The sequence below is a fragment of the Rattus norvegicus genome, chromosome 7 (assembly GCF_021556685.1).
Source record: "Rattus norvegicus strain SHRSP/BbbUtx chromosome 7, alternate assembly SHRSP_T2T, whole genome shotgun sequence".
Classification (NCBI taxonomy): domain Eukaryota; kingdom Metazoa; phylum Chordata; class Mammalia; order Rodentia; family Muridae; genus Rattus; species Rattus norvegicus.
In genome coordinates, this window is record NC_141540.1 from 32,341,289 (window position 1) to 32,361,192 (window position 19,904).

At 42.8% G+C, this 19,904-nt stretch overlaps 1 protein-coding gene across 3 annotated transcripts in view; it reads left to right on the forward strand.

Moving 5' to 3' along the window:
- Washc3 (WASH complex subunit 3) overlaps positions 1-19,904 on the forward strand; it is a 44,467-nt gene that overhangs the window by 20,803 nt on the left and 3,760 nt on the right. For 2 of the 3 annotated variants that reach the window (NM_001106776.1, XM_087556295.1), the window contains exon 6: positions 13,165-13,229. In NM_001106776.1, the coding sequence (NP_001100246.1) occupies positions 13,165-13,229 (65 nt within the window). Of the gene's footprint in view, positions 1-13,164; positions 14,306-14,560; positions 17,716-19,904 lie in introns of those variants that run through there. The other variant, XR_015623894.1, reaches the window with a different exon arrangement.

The window sequence follows — 19,904 nt, forward strand, 5'->3', positions numbered from 1 at the left end:
GGGGAGGGAGGGAGGGAGAGAAATAGAACTATCTTTAAGTAATCGATGACAATATTATATACAGTTATAGAAAAGAGTATGAAATAACAGACTCCATAGTGAATATAGAAAGCACGGCTGGCTAGCTCAGTGGAGGGAGACAGTTCTGGCCTTATGAACCGGTAGGTGCAGAAGCTGGGATGTGGGATGAGTCGAGTCTTAATGAGAAGCAATGGAGAGAAGCAGAGTCTAGGCTCAGAGCTGGAAAAGCATTGCGCTGATGTGAAGAAGGATTTGTGGTTTGGTTTGAATGAAGAATGGAATTCAGGACAAGGAGCAGTAGGAAATAAAAGTTGGGTAATAAGAGTCTGGGATACAGGTTGGCACAATGAACTAAAAACAATAAAATTAATTTAACTTGGATGAACTTCCAGTTTTGGGATGGCAGGGCAAAGATATTGTTTCTCCCTTTCTTCTTGAAAACCACCCCCAAACAGTTAGAAAACAACCTCCAACTTCAATGACGACGAGCATGTAAGAACCACAGTGCTTGAAAATTAAAAGCAGAGAGAAGAGAGAATGATTGATGAGCTAGTGGAACCGATAAAGGCCGAGTGCACGTGTCCCAGGGGAGACACCACGAGGGAGCACCTCCTCCATGAAGCTGGAGTGCTTAGAACCCAGGAACACCCGGATGGAGGGCTAGGGGGAGGCAGGAGCCTAAAACAGGGAAACCTGGCTTCAAAAGACAAAGTCCAAGACAGAGCAGACTGGACCATTGCTGATGTTCCGGCCCAGAAGCAAAAAACTATGGTCTAGAGTTAAGTCAAGCAGTTCTAGCAAGTTATGTTTTCCTCTTAAAACATTTATGTTTTAAAAAATATTTTCAGTCAAAATGTTATAAAGTATTTTTCAATTTTGAAAGCACATAGGGTCTGGCTCAGACTTCCACATGGAAAGATTCCAATTCCGTGGGGTGGTGTCATGAACCTGTACTTCATGCTGGAGGACACTGTCACTTAACATAGGGTGACTAAGAAAGCCTCACTTAGAAGGGACTATTTTGTATCAAGAGTGGAAGGAAATAGTGAACAAGCCACTTGGAAAAAGACAGACAGAGAGTAGTTGATGTGAAGAACCCCAAGTAGCCAACTGACTGCCCACGGAACATCACAGAGGCCTGCTAACGGAGACTGACCACACACACACCTGTTAAGGAACATCGTAGGGCCAGGCGAGCTAGGGCAGTGAATGAAAGTTCATATCAGAATGCAACAGGGGACTTAGAGAGGATCTGCCTCACAGGCCTCTAAGAGCTTTGGCTTGCTCTCTGGTGATGTGACAGGCTGCAAGATTAGACAAAAAATGGCAAAGGACCATTACATACACACAGGTGCACACACACACAGAGGTTCACATACACACACAGGCACACACACTCACACACAGGCACACACAAACTCACACACACAGGTACACACACACAGAGAGAAAGCAACAGAACTTACTTCTCATAATAACAAAAACCAAAACTGAATAAGCTTTGGGGAATGTTACTTGGCTAGCTAAGTGTTTGGTAAATATCTGTGACGTAAGTGGGTAGAGGCGGCGCCCACCGAGAATGCAGCAGCTGTAGTTTGCCAGGTGACTCCCAGACGGCACTGACCCTACTCGTTCCCACGACAGTACCGCAGCAGTTCGTCTGATAACTGTGATGACCAGCACCGTGTGGGGGACACTCTAGTGAGAAAGCCCCAGAACAGCGACTAGCTTAAAGTGGGGGAGCTGTTTGTTTATGCAGTTTTCTATTTCACATTTCTCAATCAGTCGACTGGTTAACTCCATCTGTGCCGAGCTGATCATTGCCATCTTCTCCCTCAGCAGCCTCTAGTTACTGATTACGCTCCCTGTGACCCTCTCATCTTTCCTCCTGCTTCCTCCCCCGGTTGATTGGAATCATTTCCTCCTCTACCTAGACAGGGAAGAAACATCCTTCTCAAGCGTCTCAGTGTTTCTCTAGTGTGACGAGCTTGAATCTGCAGACCACCCACGTGGTGACCACTATGTCACTATAAGAAAGTCCTGTAGGTTACAAACACATCATATTTAATTTCAAGCTCTCTCAGTATTAAGATGCACTGTAGGGTGGGGGTGTTCCTCCGTAAGACGCCACGAACATCCTCTGCTCCTATGTCCTAGCCGTCTCCAGGAATATATTGCTTTTAGAGCTGCCCCGCCTCACTTGTCACAGTCCCATAGATGTACTTAAGAGCCTACTAGTTTAAATTAACTAATACAAATGTCTTCCCATGGAAACCAGCACGGTCTTGCATTTGTTTCCCAAGTCCCTGAGTACAGAACAGGAAGTGCTACCCTGCATGTTGGCTTCTTCCTTTCCGTTACACACGTTGGCATGGTTTCCACTGCAGACAGCAGTTCTGAGAGAAGGTCTTGAGTGCCGAGAAGCATGTGTGCCCTTGCAGTGGAACTCGGTGTAGCTTCTCCTCTTTGCCTTACACGATGTGTGACCCTGTTCAAGCTTTGCCACCTCAAGACCCATCTCGTCATGTGTAAGCTGAGACCTGGACTTCCTGCTAGATTTATGGTCTGGTCATTAATCCTCCAATCTGAGCTCGCCGTTAATAGAGGTTCTGGGACACCTGCAAGCATTTCTGATTCTTTTCTTTTCCTTTTAAAGTAAGTTTTATGTGAGATTTTTCAGTGAGTAATACAATTTTGTTCCAAATGTGGCAGATAATTGATTGTGATTTAGTGCTTGTTACCATAATAGTGTGTCACCAGCCTGTGCTAAGTTACATATTGCTTTTATAACTTAACTGGAATGGCGTGCGCAGGCCACGGTTCCAGCAGTACTCTCCCCACTTTACTGGCAGTGTTTGGTGAATCTTGCGCCAGTAATAAATTGTACATTGGGAAAGTCCTACTTCCACATTAAGGAAGCTAATGACTTGTACTTTTTGAAACCATATTTGCCAACACAGTCTCTTCAGACACTTAGAGTTTTCAGAGCTCTATTTTCTTTGGCGTGCTGAAAATGTGAATTAAATACTCCCTGGTTCTGGTGGCTCTCATGCGTCCATTGCTCGCAGTGAGCATCGGCCTAGGGAAATGAGGCTTCCATTACCCGAGGGCGGAGAGTCTCCAAATGATTATTAAAGACGCTCAGGAGTGATACCCCCTCAGGCCTGGACGCAGTCTTCACTTTAGATAGCAGCAAAGTGGAGTTACTGTAAGAGCCGTTGACCCCAGACCCTTTGTCTGGGTACAGTGTGGCTGCCCATTGTCTCAAAGCTGCAGGACAGGTGTTTATCACATCAGCAGTGTGACTGACAGACAGAGTTACAGTTTAGGCAATTCCAGCTGTCGAATGCTGGCCTCAGAGTTACTTCAACAAGTATATGTTAGTTCTAAGTATGAATATGTGAGTTTTTAATAATACCTGAGGTTTTATAATAATAATAGATGACATTACAGTCAATATCAAGGCTATTTTTTCTGAACATGGGAAGGAAGGTTTGTAGAATGGTAGAACAATCTCATACTGGCTATTGAAGGTGAAAGCCATACACCCAGTCGTTGGGCAAGCTTCCTAGTTTCTGCCAACTAAGTGACTGCTCTGAGAGGTTGATGATAAGTTAGACACAAGTCCCTGTGGAGCAGTGGACCCCTGAGCGGGAACTGTGAGCCGGAGTAAGTGGGACTCGGGTGTCCTCCAACAGCCCCTCTTCTACCTCCTACCTTAATAAAAGTGCGAGGCACTAGCTAGGCCTTTCCCTTGAACAGAAAACCTGACAGTGATGACACTGCCTGTCCTTTGCCATGACTTGATATCAAAAAACCTAGAAAGAAAACTTTGTGTCATGTTTTTGTTAAATATAAAAATTACTAATTTTCTCCCAGTGAACTGGAGACTAAGAATACTATTTGTGAAATATTTGATGCTGATTATAAACTCTGTAAAGACTGTCAATTATAAATCATCTTGGGTTTCTTTTAAGCATCTGTATGTTGCCTTGAAAGTTGTGGCCCTCAGAACAAGTCACAGTGGACATGGATTTCTTGTTGACACTCTCTTGCCAGGACTTGAGAGGCTGGGGAAGGGAGATCACTCGTTTAAGGACTGCCTGGGATATATAGAAGACCCAGATCAGCCTGAGTTATACTGAATTCCTGTCTACAAAACAAAAATAAAGAGCCTTTAAATTCTGTACACTTTGGGGGGTTCCTTATTGGCTGTTTGGTTTTTTTCTTCAGTGCTGGAATTGAACCCAGGGCCTCCCAACGCTGTGCCCCTGCACACTAAGTTCCTACCACTAAGTTATAGATATAACTTGCTTCTTAACACTTAACCTTTGGGGTTGTCTGGGAGGGGGTTGCTTTTTTTTTTTAATTTGGGTTTGGGTTTTGGGGGGTTATTTGTTTTGTGTTTGGGGGTTTTGTGGTTTGTTTTGTTTTGTTTTCCCAGACAGGGATTCTCTGTGTAGCCTGGCTGTCCTGGAACTCACTCTGTAGACCAGACTGGCCGCCAACTCAGAGATCTGCCTGCCTCTGCCTCCCTAGTGCTGGGCACCCAACTCTTGTTTTGTTTTTTGAAATGAGGTCTCAGTGAGTTTCGGGTTGACCTTGAATTTCCTCTGTGGTCCAGGCAGTTCTTGAGCGTGTAATCCTCCTGCCTCGGCCTCTCCGGTGACACCTGGCCCAGCCCTCCCCCCCCCCTTTATAAATATGGTGTTAGCAATAACTGAAGTGAGATTTGAAGACTTGTGTTTTCCCTGAGGCGTGATGAGGATGGCAGGAAGTAGGCGCCATGGCAACCGACGGGGCTGCTGCACTGTGTGGTCGGTGCCATTCTCCATGCCTGTCTTGTCTCCTCAGCTGCTGTCCTTCACAGATGCCACCGTTGCCATGCTCCCGCGGGGGTTCCCATGCTAATGCCACGGGTGCCACTCTTCATTTCTAGTCCTTTGCTACACTGCTTTTACAACTGGTGCTCCATGTGCTTGGGAAATGTAGTCTGAGTCTGAACCTTCAGAAGGTCAGCGCTTCTCGGTCACACAGGAAGAACAGCCACCTGACACCGAACCGATGCACTCACATGGAGCCCATCACCCCTGGAGCTGCTGATGGACGCTTGGCTACCGAACACTTGCATTCTTTGTTTTTAATGCTGTACCAGATACTTTAAAAGTTAATTTTAATTAAAGTCAAGTTTAGGGGTAGAGAGTCAAGAGTTCTCACTCCTCTTACAGTTTGGTTCCCAGCACCCATAATAGGGACCTCACAGCTGCCTGTAACTCTAGCTCCAAATTACCTGAGACCGTCTTCTGACTACTGAAGGCACCAGCAAGTACTACACACACACACACACACACACACACACACACCAGTTCACACAGGTGTGTTATACACACACTAAAATGACATTTTAAGTAACTTAAAAGGGATAAGTGGTAAATAAGAAAATAGAAAATGCAAAATAATATTCAAACTGTAACTGAGAGCAGTAGAATGGCTCAGTAGGTCGCTTGCCACCGAGCCTGACCTGAGTCCAGTCCCCAGGCCTGCATAAAAGTCCGTATAAAAATGTATTTACTCATGAACTCATCTGATTTTGTATGAATGGCATTATAACTAAGATACTTTAGAGAATACATAAAGTGCATTATTTGAAATAACTTCACATCAAATATTCATGTCATCCAACTTTGCTAAGTGCAGTACAGTCAGCTTCAGTTGTGTTAAAGCACTATAGCTCAGCACCTGTCCTCATCCATTATGGAAAGACGAGTAAGCAAATGCTCTTGACTTCCTCTCCTTCATTGCACAACCTCTCCTGGCTCTCTGGACGTTAGATCACTGACAGTGTCCTCTCTGGGGCGTCCTAAGGAGCCGGTCAAGCATAGGCACATACTGGAGGGACAGTCATTGCTGAAAGCGGGGTCCTCCCCTCCCCCCGCCCACCTGTGTGTGCATTTGATTCATCAGAGCCTCTCTCTCCCCACTTTCCACCTCTGCCAGAAATAAGGCTCAACACCAGAAGGTTTTCCAAATGGGTAAGGGGAGAAAATAACCACTGGATCTGAGTAGTTACTTCCTGCTGTTTATTCCTTTTAAAAATCCAAAGTTCTCACCTTTCCTGTTAATTGTTTTTCTGTCAGTTTGGTTAATTTATGAGAGGAGAAATAGAGACACAAAACCAAGCGAGGTGTCATAGGGAGCAAGCTCCCTCAGGAGGGAGAGGCTTGCCCGTTAGCAGGTCCACACCGAAGTACCATTCCTGAGAAGTCTCCAGCACACAGCAACACCTCTCTGTCCCAGGTTCACAAAGGACCCTTAATTCATTGTTTAGACTGAGGCCGAGGACAAATCATTACCAGACTTCAGGTTCTTTACTGTGTTTCTGTGACCTCCATGGGTGCCCAACCCTGACCATCTTTCTTTGCATATGTAAGGATTCCCAAGGTCAAAGAGGGAGAGACCCATAATGCAGCTGTCCGAATTCCTTACCCCAACTGGAAAATTAATGCAGAAGGAAACACTCTGCATACTCAATCACTAGAATCTTCTCTGTGTCTTTCACTGCTATATTCGGAGAAATGGGTTTAAGTTTACTTAAATAACAATGTGCCTGTTTTTGACATCGGAACTCATAGATGTGTAATTTGACTAGCAAATTCTAAAATGATTTTATAATAACTTGGGGGTGCTGAGAAGCAGGTTCGGTAGTAGAACATTCTGTACTTGCAGGGAACCTGAGTTCTATTCCGGCACCAGCATAGTGCTGCTCACAGCCACCTGTAACGCTACCGCCAGGATCGGGCGCCCTCTACTGGACTCTGAGGGTACCTGCACTCATGTGCACACGCTCTTATGTAGACATGTGCACACTCATGTGCATAGTTCAAGTAAATGTTTTTAAATTATTTGCAAGTTTATTCTTAGAAATTAAAGTACAGTGACACGTAAAATGTAAGTGAATGCATGTGTAGAAAGAAGCTATCCTCTAAGGGGAATGAGATAATGGCTCCACCATTGATTAACCCTAATCCCAGCATTCAGGAGACAGAGGCAGGCAAACCTTAGTGATTTTGAGACCAGCCCGGTCTACAGAGTAAACTCCAGGGCAGCCAAGACTGCATAATGAGAACCTGTCTTGGTAAATAAATAAATACATAAATAAATAAGTTCTATATACTTCTTTTATATGATGGTAAGGGGAAGAAATTGGGCTCCCAAAGCACCAAACTACTCTTAAATCAACAAATACTTGAATCGTTACAAATGCAAAGAAAACATTTTATGCACTCTGCTGGTCATTATTAGCACATGAGATTTATTATGTTACAAGTATATTTTATGGGGCATAGGAGGGTGTTAATAACATGGGAAAATTGATGTAGCTATGGTTTAAATTATCTCATAATAATAGATTCCTAACTTTTGGAAATGATTTTTTTTAAGCTTTTAAAATTTCATACATATCCAGATGGACTTTAATTTCTTAGCCCCAAAAGATAGAGCCAGGACTGCTAAAATGTGTTTATTTTATTAGTAAAGACATGGTAACTTCCTTACCAACTTTCTGGGTCCTGAGAATGGCCGATGTGACTTTTGCCCATTGTCTCCCATGAGCCATTCCCCACATCTGTAAAGATAGCTGATAGCAGTGAGGAAGCCCTTCTGACTGGAACACTGGTCACTTGAAATCATCCTTGTAAAAGAAATAGTCACTGTTCCCTTTCCTAGAAATGACTTGTTTGCTCCCAGGCCAGATTTGTGATTCCATACATATTTAGGTTTGACTTAGAAAGAACAGCCACAGTGTCCACAGTAATATCAGAACATAGCATTCTCTCATCTGAACAAGTCTTCATAACACTGCTTCCTTCTTTAGATAACTAGAGTGATGTTAAAGTTTTAAAGACATTTATGTAAATTAATTTTATATTCCTTTCCTGGAAGCTCCCAGGAGAGAAAAATCATTGAACATGTGTTTTGTTTTATGATTTAGTCAGCAAACAAATTACATATGCTTTATAAGAAAAAGTTATCCTTAACATAAGACCATACCATTTTATAACATGTGATGATGGGTTTTTAAAATGGCATTCTTAACCATAGAGATGCAATTTGGGAAGTAGAAGCAGGAGGATCAGGAATTCAAGGACAGCCCCAAGCTACATGGTTTATTTGAGCAAGCCTGGGCTACATGAATCCTGTCTCAAAATATACAGCTGCCTAAAATAAATTATTAAAAACATGGCACTCCTGAAACAGCAGAAGGCACAGATATGGTTGAGTCCATTTCACCACGTTACAGGGGCTGCTTTTCCAGCCCATAGCATCTTATACTTTCTACACACCTCTCTCTGCAAATGAAAATGGTTTGAGACAGTCTTGCTGTGTAACCCAGACTGTCTGTGGCCTGGGATCGTTGCCAGAACCTGGTGATCAGGTTACAGGTGTCAGTCACCTCCCCTCTAACCCCTCCACAAAACAAGTTCTGTCTTCCGGTGCACTCAGAAGACTTTTATTACGCTCGCTCTGTGTAAGGAAAGAGCTTCATATTTTCCTCTTCTTACAACTAAATTACTGGATTCAAATCCATAAAATAAAGAGAGAAAAAAAACCCAAAATATAAGGATTTGTTTTTTGGTTTTTTTTTTTTTTCTTTTTCTTTTTTTTCAAGAATCATAGTCCTCCCAACTCTTTGGATCTAAAACTTTAGGAAAATTTCAGCATGGTTTATAGAGAGATTTAGTAGCTTGGTTTTCATTAACGCAATAACAGATATGTGTAAATATTGGCAGGCCTGGAGACCTCCAAACAGTTTTTGTGATATAAGAAACTAGTATTTAACCATTAGTGCTGCCCTCCTAATTTCATTAGCGTGGCTTCTTTTACACACTTTCTCCAGTGACGCAAATGCAGACATGAGTTTTTGGAACACCAGCCCCATGGCTGCCTTCTCTCTCCTTCGTTACTTATGTTGGACAAACTGCCCTCATCACTTGCCAAAAAAAATCCCACAGTTCCGTAGGCTTCAGTTTTTGAGGTCTCTTGTGTCCTCCTTAGACCACCACTTTGTCTCTTCGCGATTAGAAATTGGACACTTCTCTTTGATGGTTAACAAACTAGACACTGTTACTTGAAGTCCTTCCTAGCAAGAATGTAGCAAACAGCAAATCCCTGAGGGGCCCTGCGGAGACAACAACAGCAGGTCCTGTTGGAAACACATCCTGGACCGCAGGCCCAATTAGTGGTTTTGTTTTCTCTCGTACTTTATGAGATTTACCTTAAGATGTGATTAGAAGCCTCTGCAGGGCAGAGGATTGGAAACTGAGTGTGTTTTCTTTTACCTGTGTCTTGATAGAAATGTGATGGAGGGGTTGGGGAGGTTCCCCCTGGACTTTTTGGCATTTCTGAGTTCTCTTTCTGTAACCAGTTCCAGAAAAGTAAGGTTAAAATACGGAGCTTCAAGCTCAGATGTCTATTATTCTTCCGCTCCAATCAGTTCCAAGGATCTATGAAAATGGGAGTTTATCTGATTCTACTAGCATCCCTGGTTTTCACCCCTGCATCCCACCCCCACCCCCACTCCTGCCACACATACCTCCCCTTTCTTTTGCCCTTTTGTGCTATACTTTAGGAGAGTCTGCTCTTGGAGTTTTTGGTTTTTTGTTTGTTTTTTTTTTTTTTACTTCTTGTTTTGTTTGGGTTTTTTTTTTTTTTAAACCTCATTTTTATTCCCTTCGGTTTTCTGGGTTTTGTAATTTATTTTTGTAACCTTTCCAGTGATGTCCTGTGGCTTATGCTAACATATGATAAATAAATCACATAGTTGTGTTTGTAGAAAGACCTTATGACATCAAATCATACTTACTAGAAGCTGAGAGGCTGTTTGGTTCTCGTTGGTTTTAGGAACTATGGCATGAACTCTGTTGCTTTACCCCTTCTGTCTGTAGGACATCGGTGCTTCTGGAAAATGAAATGTTCTACACTTCTCTCACTCTGTTATCCTAAATAGTTAAATAGATCCACCGTCACCCACCCCCATCTCCTAACTCCAGCTTATGTCCTTTATATTTTTTTTAACCCATTGACTGACCAGTTAGTGTGGCCAGTCTGTGCATGGGTGTGGGGCCAGCCACAGGAGCATGGTGGCCTGTCACTGACCCTCCCTCCCCTAGAGCCTTTCTGTTAGCAGTGGCACTTGGTGAGCCCCTCCCCCAGTCTTGCTGGGCTTTTGACTGGTCTGATCTTGTACAGTTTGTGCCTGCAACCAGGATAACTGAGAGCTCATCTCTGCAGCAGTGGTCAGTCCCCAAAGCCTCTGGTGCATGCTCTTCCTGCCCCGTGTTCAGTGACCATCCCCTAAGTTTTCACGGGAGAGGGTATGAAATGCATTTCCCATTAGAGCTGAGCTCTCCGCAGGCGTGCTCTGTGCTCTGACCAGTTGTGGCTCTGATAGCCACCAGTCACTGCAAAAAGAGCTTCTCTGGGAAGGGTGGAGACACACTAATCTCTTGGTATAGCTGTAAGTAGTAGAGTTGGGGTTTCACTCTGCTTTACTCGAGTCTTAGCTTTAGGAATTAGACTTCAGAAGTAGAGCTTGCCCTAACCTCTCGGTTACTCCAGGCAGTCAGCAGTCTGTCTGAATTGGATGGGCTTTTGTTTCGCTTTCACTATTGCAGTTGTCTTGTCTAAATCTGTACGTTACCAAAGGCCCAGACTTCTATCTTCCATTTTCTTTGTCTTCCAGACCTATCATAATTTACAACTTAGAACACAGTGACTCCACCTCATGGAAAATGGTTGTTTCAGGGGGCTGCTTTGGTAAGAATTCTGGGTTGGAATTATTAATACCTGTTCATTTGATTTTTAGAGTACAGTTAAGCAGGGATGCTTAAACCTTTTCCACTTGTGAACGTCTTTTTCCAGAAAACCTTTTTACATAACCTCAGGCTTATCTGGATATCTAGATACAGATATCAGGCATAAAAATCAAACATGTACTGATAATAAATCTTGAAAAATTGTTTTAAAACAATTCACTGGCATATATATAATTTTCTACAGCTTAAAGATTAAAACAGATTTGCATACTAATGAGATGGGGGTGCTCATTTATCTTTACCTAAACAATTAAAACTTGATTGAATGTAATACTGTAGGACTATCAGAGTTTTTCAAAGATTCATATTTTAATTTTCTAATCAATGACGAGAACACCACTTCGTATAAACACATGGTAAAAAGTGGCAAAAAGTATGTTTAAACCTATTTCGGAAGTTTTAATTCTGTTTCAATCATAAAGCAAAACTCATTGAACATTTTGTGTGCAGGCGCATATGTAGGTACTCACAGAGGTCAGAAGAGGGTGACTGACCCCCTAGAGCTAGAAATACAGACGGTGTGTGTGTGTGTGTGTGTGTGTGTGTGTGTGTGTGTGTGTGTGTGTGTGTGTGTGTGGTCTCTGCACAAACCATAGCCACAGAGGAATGACCCATGCGAGGCAAGGAGGAAGTTCTGTTCTGCACAGCTCAGTAGCCTGTGGCTCAAACTTCTAGAGCCTGACACTGGGCAGGTTTTTTAGGCCTGTTTAGGGACAGTATGATTTGGGAAAGGGTTTCCTGCTGGAGCATAAACCCTTGTGTACAAGGAGGCATAATTGCATCAAAACTCTTCTAAAAGCACATGTCACTTCTTCCCTGACTTTATGTGTTATCTTAAGGGCCTGGGGAAGGATCTGGTGTGATCTGAGGCATACAGATATGCAGGGGTCATCTAGGCTATTAGTTACCTCTTGCCCTGGTTCAGGGACAACAGCTTGGGGAAGACGCTGGCATTAGAGATAACATAAAGACCACCTAGGCTATTGGGAACCTCCATTTACTCCCACACTTCTTACATTGAATAGACAAATGTGTTTGAGGGCCCTGGTTTCCCTGGTGCTTATGCATGAGCACAGTGACCTTAGTGTTCCCAACAAGTTGTGAGCTGCCTGGCACAGGTGCTGGGGACCAAGCTCCGGGCCTCTGGATAAGCTGCAAGTGCTGTGTCCACTGAACCATGTCTCCAACCCAAATGCATTTTTTTTTTTAAATGAAACTCAAACAGCAATTTCCAACTTCAAACATTCGAACACACTACGACCCAAATTATACTGATTTGATTTATATGCTGAGGAACAGTAGTGAGAAATTATGACAAAAGTTTGTTGTCCATAAATTATACTGTTGTTTCTGTAAGAACAGAAGCCTTTAAATATAAATTAAAAAGGCACTGCACCTCAAGTTTTGAACTCGAGCAGAGATGTTTCAGGTAACATTCAGAATGTTATACGGCATGGTGGTGTAGACAGAGCAGTGTACGCATGCTGGGTAGCAAGAACCAAGGCTTCAGTAGAGCCAGGGGCCACAGCACAGGCAAGCACTGGCAGAAACACCTCGGGTTTACCACGTATTTTATTTTGAATTAGTTTTGGAGTGTACTACTTTCAGAAACCGTTTAGTGCGGCCAAAGGTTTTGTGACATATCCACACCCAGTGACGTGAAGGTGTGGCATTCGTTTACTCAGCAAATGGGCACTTATTTTCAAATACATTTGGATTCATTTCTGATGTATCGCTTTCTTACCACTTTAATATTCTTAGCCTGGATGCAGATGTTCATGTGATACCAATGTTTTTCAGTTTACCACTCCGTAGTTCTTGCTTCATGTTTGTAGTGGTGTTGAGACGGTGTATAATACACTGCTTAGAGTCTGTGTTCCTAAGGTGTCTAAATGAAATCAGTGTCTACTTATTACATGACTGTTTACATTTACACGATAGTTAACTAGTTATCCTATCAGTTTAGCCAAACTTCCTGTCGTTTGAGCTCGAGAACCTTTCCATGTTTTAGTGACAGTGTAGCAGCAGCAGCCATATGGTAGTACCGGTGACTCAGTTTGGGTTCATGTGGACTAGATAGTGCTGATTCCGTCAGGTCAGTGGAAGCCATGTGTGCCCTGAGATCCTTCAAGGGCTCTGCACACACATCCATAGCAGAAAGGGGGAGGGCTGCTTTAAATCCTAGGTGCCTCCATGGGCACCTGTAGTTGTTCTTGGGAACAATGAGGAAGGCTTTCTGATAACTGCATTCTCCCTTTGTCTTCGACAGGGTGTTCCGGTGATGGCAATCAGAGACAAGATGATCTCAGAAGGACTAGACCCAGAGCTACTGGAGTGAGTAATGTTTCTATAAAATCACGTCCACACAGTAGGAAACGTGTAGGCTATAACAACAACATTCCAAGCTCTGTTCCGTGCTTCCTATGCAGCGTTTTATAGTTAAGGATATAATCATCGTAAATCGTGCCTGTGCTATGCTAAAAGAAAAGGAAATATCATAGACTACTGAAACCTACCCTGGCACACTTCAGGGGATGAAATTTGGTAATTAGTCTGCTCCAAATTCGGTGGCTGGGCACATGGGGTTTGTTGTTGCTGTTATTGTTGCTGTTTCTGTTGCTGCTGCTGTTCTTGCTGTTTTTGTTATTGTTCTTGCTGTTCTTGCTGTCGTTGTTGCTACTGTTGTTGCTTTTGCTGTTGTTTCTGTTGCTGCTGTTGCTATTGTTGCTGCTGCTGCTGCTGTTGTTGTTGCTGTTGTTGCTGTTGCTGTTGTTCCTTCTATTATTGTTGCTGTTGCTGTTGTTGCTGTTGTTGTTGCTGTTGTTCCTGCTGTTTTGTTGCTGCTGTTGCTGCTGTTGTTGTTGCTGTTGTTCTTGTTGTTGCTGCTGTTCTTGCTATTCTTGCTGCTGTTCTTGCTATTCTTGCTATTGTTGCTGTTGTTGTTGTTCCTGCTGTTGCTGTTGTTGCTGTTGTTGTTCCTGCTGTTATTCCTGCTGTTGTTGTTGCTATTGCTGTTGTTCTTGCTGTTTTTGCTGTTCCTGCTGTTGTTGCTGTTGTTCCTTCTGTTGTTGCTGTTGTTCCTGCTGTTGTTCCTGCTGTTGTTCCTGCTGTTGTTGCTGTTGTTGCTGCTATTGTTCTTGCTGTTCTTGCTGTTCTTGCTGCTGTTCTTGCTATTCTTGCTATTGTTGCTGTTGTTGTTCCTGCTGCTGTTGTTGTTGCTGTTCTTGCTGTTGTTCTTGCTGTTGTTCTTGCTGTTCTTGCTGCTGTTCTTGTCGTTGTTGCTGATCTTGCTGCTGTTGTTGCTGTTGTTCTTGCTTTTGTTTTTCCCCAAGCTGACTTTTTTTTTGGCAGTGATCTGACAAAATATTATCTACCTCAGGTTCTACTCAAGGCTACAATACATAAGAAATGTATTCTAGGGAGGGGGATGTTTGCCCAGAAACCGGGAAAGGGAATAACACTCGAAATGTAGATAAGAAATACTCAAGTTAATAAAAAAAAAAAAAAAAAAAAGAAATACTCAAGTTAATAAAAAAAAATATGTCACTCAGTGTTCCTCTTAGGATATATTAAATACAAAAAAAAAAAAAATAAACTCGAGGCTGCTGCAGAATTTACTGTCAGCCCTCCTAAATCTAAAAAAAAAAAAAAAAAAAAAAAAAAAGAAATGTATTCTACCATGACTAGGTTAAGCCAGCCCAAGAAGTAAATAAGATAAATAGTAATCTAGGGTGCACATTCATGGTTATTATGAAACAGATGCCAGTTTATATGTGCATTATAAAATGTCTTTTAGAAATGCTGAGAAATGATGGCTCAGAACATTGATAATAATTCATTCCATCCACGCTAACCTTGCTATGTGGGTCATCTCAATAAATTATTTCTCTTAATGGGTTCTTCACAACTCTTCGGCTTTACAAGCACCCAGATACTTGTAAAGAGTCTCTCTAGTTGGAGCTTCCACTTGCCCCTGAGTTACTCAGGCATAGACTGTGCTAGCAGTATGCTTTGGAATTTTTCTTGGCTCTAGCACTTGAGGAAAAGGTGTGCATTTTGGAAATGAAACACCATAACAGTCATCTCATATTTTATCTTCAAAAATGTAAAATTCAAGAATGTCTTTAAAACTGCCAACAATGGATTTTCCAACATGTATGTTCATTTGGTGGGTTTCCAAATGGCAAAAGAATCGACTGCAATAATGTGGCTTGGTGACTTGAACAAAAACACCTTTGTTCAAAGATATCTGCGTTGTTTAATATGTGTTCTGGAAATTGTTTCTGACATTTAAAAAGCAGATGAATTGTGGCATGTAGTTTAATAAGAATTGGACATTTGGATTTAATCTATTTTGGTACTCACTTTGTATAATTATAAGTACATTTACCATCTATTGGATTCTTTTTTTGCTTCTGGAAATACACAATAGGCCATAAATAATAACGAAGATCAAAAATGACCTTTAAAATGGTGACATTTCACTCTGGAGGACAGGAAAGCCAGTGTCCTGTAACTGTCTGCACAGTCTACATGTCTGGTCTGTGGTCCACTTGTTTCATTTCATCTCCTTCCCAAACAAAGTCTCTACCTGTGATCTTTTCATTCAGCAGCTACTGACACTACAAACTGAAGTCACCTTTGCTCTTTCCTCTTCCTTCCATGTCCCCAGTCCCTATGACTTGTCCCGTCTTCCATATCACTTACACGTGCTCGTATGTGCTCACGTGCCTCCAGTCCACTGCTGCTCTTTCTGCCTCTCATCTCTCAGTGAATTAGGGCAGGGGTACCTGATGTGTTGTTCGTGTTCTCCTTCAAGCCCTCCCAACCAGTCCACGTGGATTCGCCCATCACTTCATCCTGGCCTTCAGCGTATAGTGTCTAACTGTTGCATGTAAATGCTTTTCCCATCGTGTCCTGGACTATTTCTCCAGCTCTTGCTCTTCTGTACATTTCCTTTGTGCAGCCATTGCAGATGACCTGTATTTATCTGAACATATCATCTTCCTGTCCCCTTTGGCATTTTTACATGTTGTCTGTACGCTCCTCAGAACTTCTCTCTTTCCCCTATCTTGTTGACCTTGGAACCTCCTTATTCTTCAAGAGTATTGGGTATTGTCACTTAAGAGATCTGGGGCTACCATATGCTCTTATATCACCGTTAGCAGATTTGAGTGTACGTCATTGCCTATAAATGTTGAGAACATTCAGCTGTGATGAGATGGGTGCCAAGTTGTAGGGTAGGATTCCAGTAACAGTTAGCATGGCCTTACAGAAGCTTCCAAAACCACAGCCTAGAGGCTGACTTCTGACCCATTACCTCATGGGTACATGTGGTGGCCACCAGGGGCACTGCTTGGAGTGGACTGACTCACTTCACCAATCACCACCACAACCATTCCCATCCCGGTTTAGCTTAGTATCAGCCACCTTGTTCAGGGGCCTTCTGGTGCTGCGGAATGGGATTTACACTGGTGAGGAACCCTCACCTGGGCAGAGAAATCTGACATCAAGTACAAGAAGGGATGTGCCATCCAAAGAAAGCACAATTTTATTTAGAATCTTAAGTACAAAATAACCCTCTTCCAAGGACTTGCAATAAAAGTGTCCTGATTCTCTTTACTTTAAAAGTATAACTTTGAAGACACTCTGTGTTTTTATTAAGTTCAGTACTGAGACAGACTCCTATAACTGTCGGAAGAGCTAGGCTGGGATCTGTCTGTCCTGAACAGAGATGCTGAAACTGAGGGGAATGAAGAAGCAGCGCTCGGTGAGCTGCTGTTGGACTGGCGGTCTCACAGCTAGAGCTGGAAGCGAGAAGCATCCTGCTTTAACAGACATTGCATGATAGAGATCGGTGGTTTTACTGGAAAGTTTAGGATGTGTATCCTGGAACTTGAGACGTCTGTAAAGCTGATGAAAATGGTTGCTATAGTTACTGAGCAGATGTCCGTTTGATACTTCTGATTGCTTTAAATACGTTTTTAAATCCCAAGCTTCTCAGAATTAGTTTTGGTGCACCTGACATAAGTGACATGGGAAAGTCACTGTCATACTTAAGAGTTTGAGGGGGAAACTGAAACTTTTAATTAATCTTTATTCAGAGATTAATCTGCTTTAATGTTGTATCCAGAAATACAGAACGAGTAAATCGTGCTTCTAAAATTGTTTCAATCAGTGCCTAGATTTCTGACCAGGAAACAGAAGTTCCACCCCTCTGTGTCCCTGACGTTCAGGGTATTGGTGTTAATTAGCAATGACCACACTTGTGCCTCTAGGATGACAGATTGGCCTTTAACCCTGTGCACCTTAGGAGCAAGCTCATGGTGATTAAGGGAGGCATAGGCACAGCTGGACAAGAGACAGTCAGTATGAGCAGCCGGCCGGGATCAGAGTCTGCCCTGCCTCTTTCTCTCGCTCTCCCTCTCTCTCTTGTTTATGGTCCTGAGTTGCAGGTATACCCTCCTGTTTTCAACAGACGTATTTCATACATGAATATTATCTTTTCAAATTATACTCTATTTCTCAAACTGAAAATCTCTACTCCAGTTGTGTAGCAGAGAACAGACTTTCTACCTTGTACCCATGTTGGCGATCAGGTCTGAAGCTGAGGACGCTAGCGAGTCAGCTGCTGCTGCCCTGGGATGGTGTCTTAGTTTGGGTTCTGTTGCTGTGATGAAACATCAGGACCAAAACACAAGTTGGGGACGAAAGGGTTTATGTGGCTCACACTTCCAGATCGTAGTCCATCACTGGTGGAAGTCAGGACAGGAACTCAAGCAGGGCAGGAGCCTGGAGGCGGGAGCTGATGCAGAGGCCATGAAGGGCTGCCCCTTAGTGGTTTGCTTCCCCTGGATTGCTCTCAGAGAGGCGTTTTCTCCACTGGCGCTCCCTCTTCTGAGATGACATTAAACCAGCCGGTGCGGATGGGATGGAGCCAGGTCTACAAACGTTCATGCTCTCTGACAAACAGAATAAATACCAGTGGCCACTTTATCCAACTCATCAGGAAGCCACAGCAGGGACATGAGAAAATGGGAAACTTTCCAACATGGCAGAATTTCCAAAGAAATTACACATTTATCAAGGTTCTTGTTGGCTCCCCAGGTAGCTATCCAACCACGTGATGGAACAAACATTGGGATTAAACTGATTAAAATAGATCACAATTAAAAAAAAATAGGTGGACTTTATTTGGTCTGAATTTTCACTCATTCAATAAAAAATAGTTGTCAGCTCTCAACTACTGACGAAAAGCTACTAGAAAGAATATGTGGGACATTTGTGCTGGGAAATGTACCCAGGCACACACAAATAATGAGTACACCCTACCCCACTGAGCTCCACTGTCATCCTAACCTTTTCTGACTTTTTCCCTTGTTATTTTGAGAACTAAATTCACAAATGCTGTTTTTCACCATTTCCAAGCTTCCCTCTGCCCTTCAGCTCCTTCTGTACCCACCAACTCCCTCTCAAATGTAGCTGACATAAATGTACACATGTACACACATATACAATGCATATTCATGTATACACATGTGTGGACACACTTACGTCCATCTCACTTAGTCCACTTAGTAGGACTTGTTTATATGTCTGTTTTCATGCTGACTACTTGGGACTAGAGAACCCAATTTCTCCTCTCACACCTGCCTTTGATTTCCTGTCGCTGTTCATCTAGGGGTGGGGCCATGAGGTTTGTATTTAGTCAGTGCTGTGTCTGTTCCGAGCCTTAGTGTTCACTCTTCCCTCAGGAGTGCCTGTTGCGCTGACACAGAGCCCTCCCAGACCACAAACTGACAGCAGTATCGCATGACATTAAAACTTTAGTATGACATTGAAGACCCATAGGAAAGCCATTTGAGTAAATACTGCGATTTCTTTCTGCCACCTTCTGCTCAGCCATAGGTATTCTAACAAGGTTTTGTTATATAGTTTTCATTAAATTCAACTGCTTTACATGTAAAGAAAATAAAAAAAAATGATTTCAAAGTGTCTGCATAAATATTTTTCCAAAGAATGTTTATTTGATTTGTATATTCTTCAAGTGGCTATGGTTTTAAGCATAAAGTTAAATCTTTATTTAGTGAAAAAAATATTAAATCAACAATCTGTGTGTTTTAAACTCCCCATGTTCAGAATTACAAAACCCATGTAGGTTCGCTTGGGCCTTAGGGGAGGTAGGTCACTGGCCCTGGTGTGAATGCAGGCATTGGAGACCCAGAGTCTCAGGACAGCTGAAGACTGACATCCTTCCTTCTGTCTGTCTGCCTCATTACACCACGTGTCTCCTGCTGCTGAGGATGCGCCTCTCTATCCTAGCAGAGGGCAGGCCCAGCCTGAAGTCTTCAGTTTTGCCAGCTGAATAAAAAGAAAGCTGGGCTCTAAAGAAACATTACCATCTTGCTATGATTGGTCAGGCCTGTATCACGTGACTGAAATGAGCTGTGGGTAGAAAAAGTGCTGTTTTGGGAATGACTGTCCGGCCACAGCAGTCTGCACATTCAGTGTGATTCCCCCAAAATAAGTCATTCTGCAGAGAAGGAGAAAACCAGTCGGCACAAAAGGTCCTGGGTAGGAAAAACAACCCATAGTAAAGACGGTAAAGCTGAGGTAGCACCATCCCCCGTTCCAGTCTCTACTACAGAGCCATAATAATGACACATAGACCAATGGAACAGACTGGAGGACTCAGATATAAGCCCACATAGCAACAGCCTTCTTAACAAAGATGTCAATAATATACATTAGAGAAAAGGCAGTTTCTTCAATAAATAGTGATGGGAAAGTGCATATCCACATGTGGAGGAATTAAAATAGATCTCTGTCTGTCTGTCTGACTTTTTGTCTGTCTCTCTCTCTGTCAGAATATACCTAATAAGTTTCTTAAGGTACACAGTTACCATATGCACCAGACATGTGCATTCATAGAAGAACTTGTACACAAATATTAACAGTGACATATGTTTGTGATATCAAAGCAGTCAAACAGCCTTGCTATCCTTCATT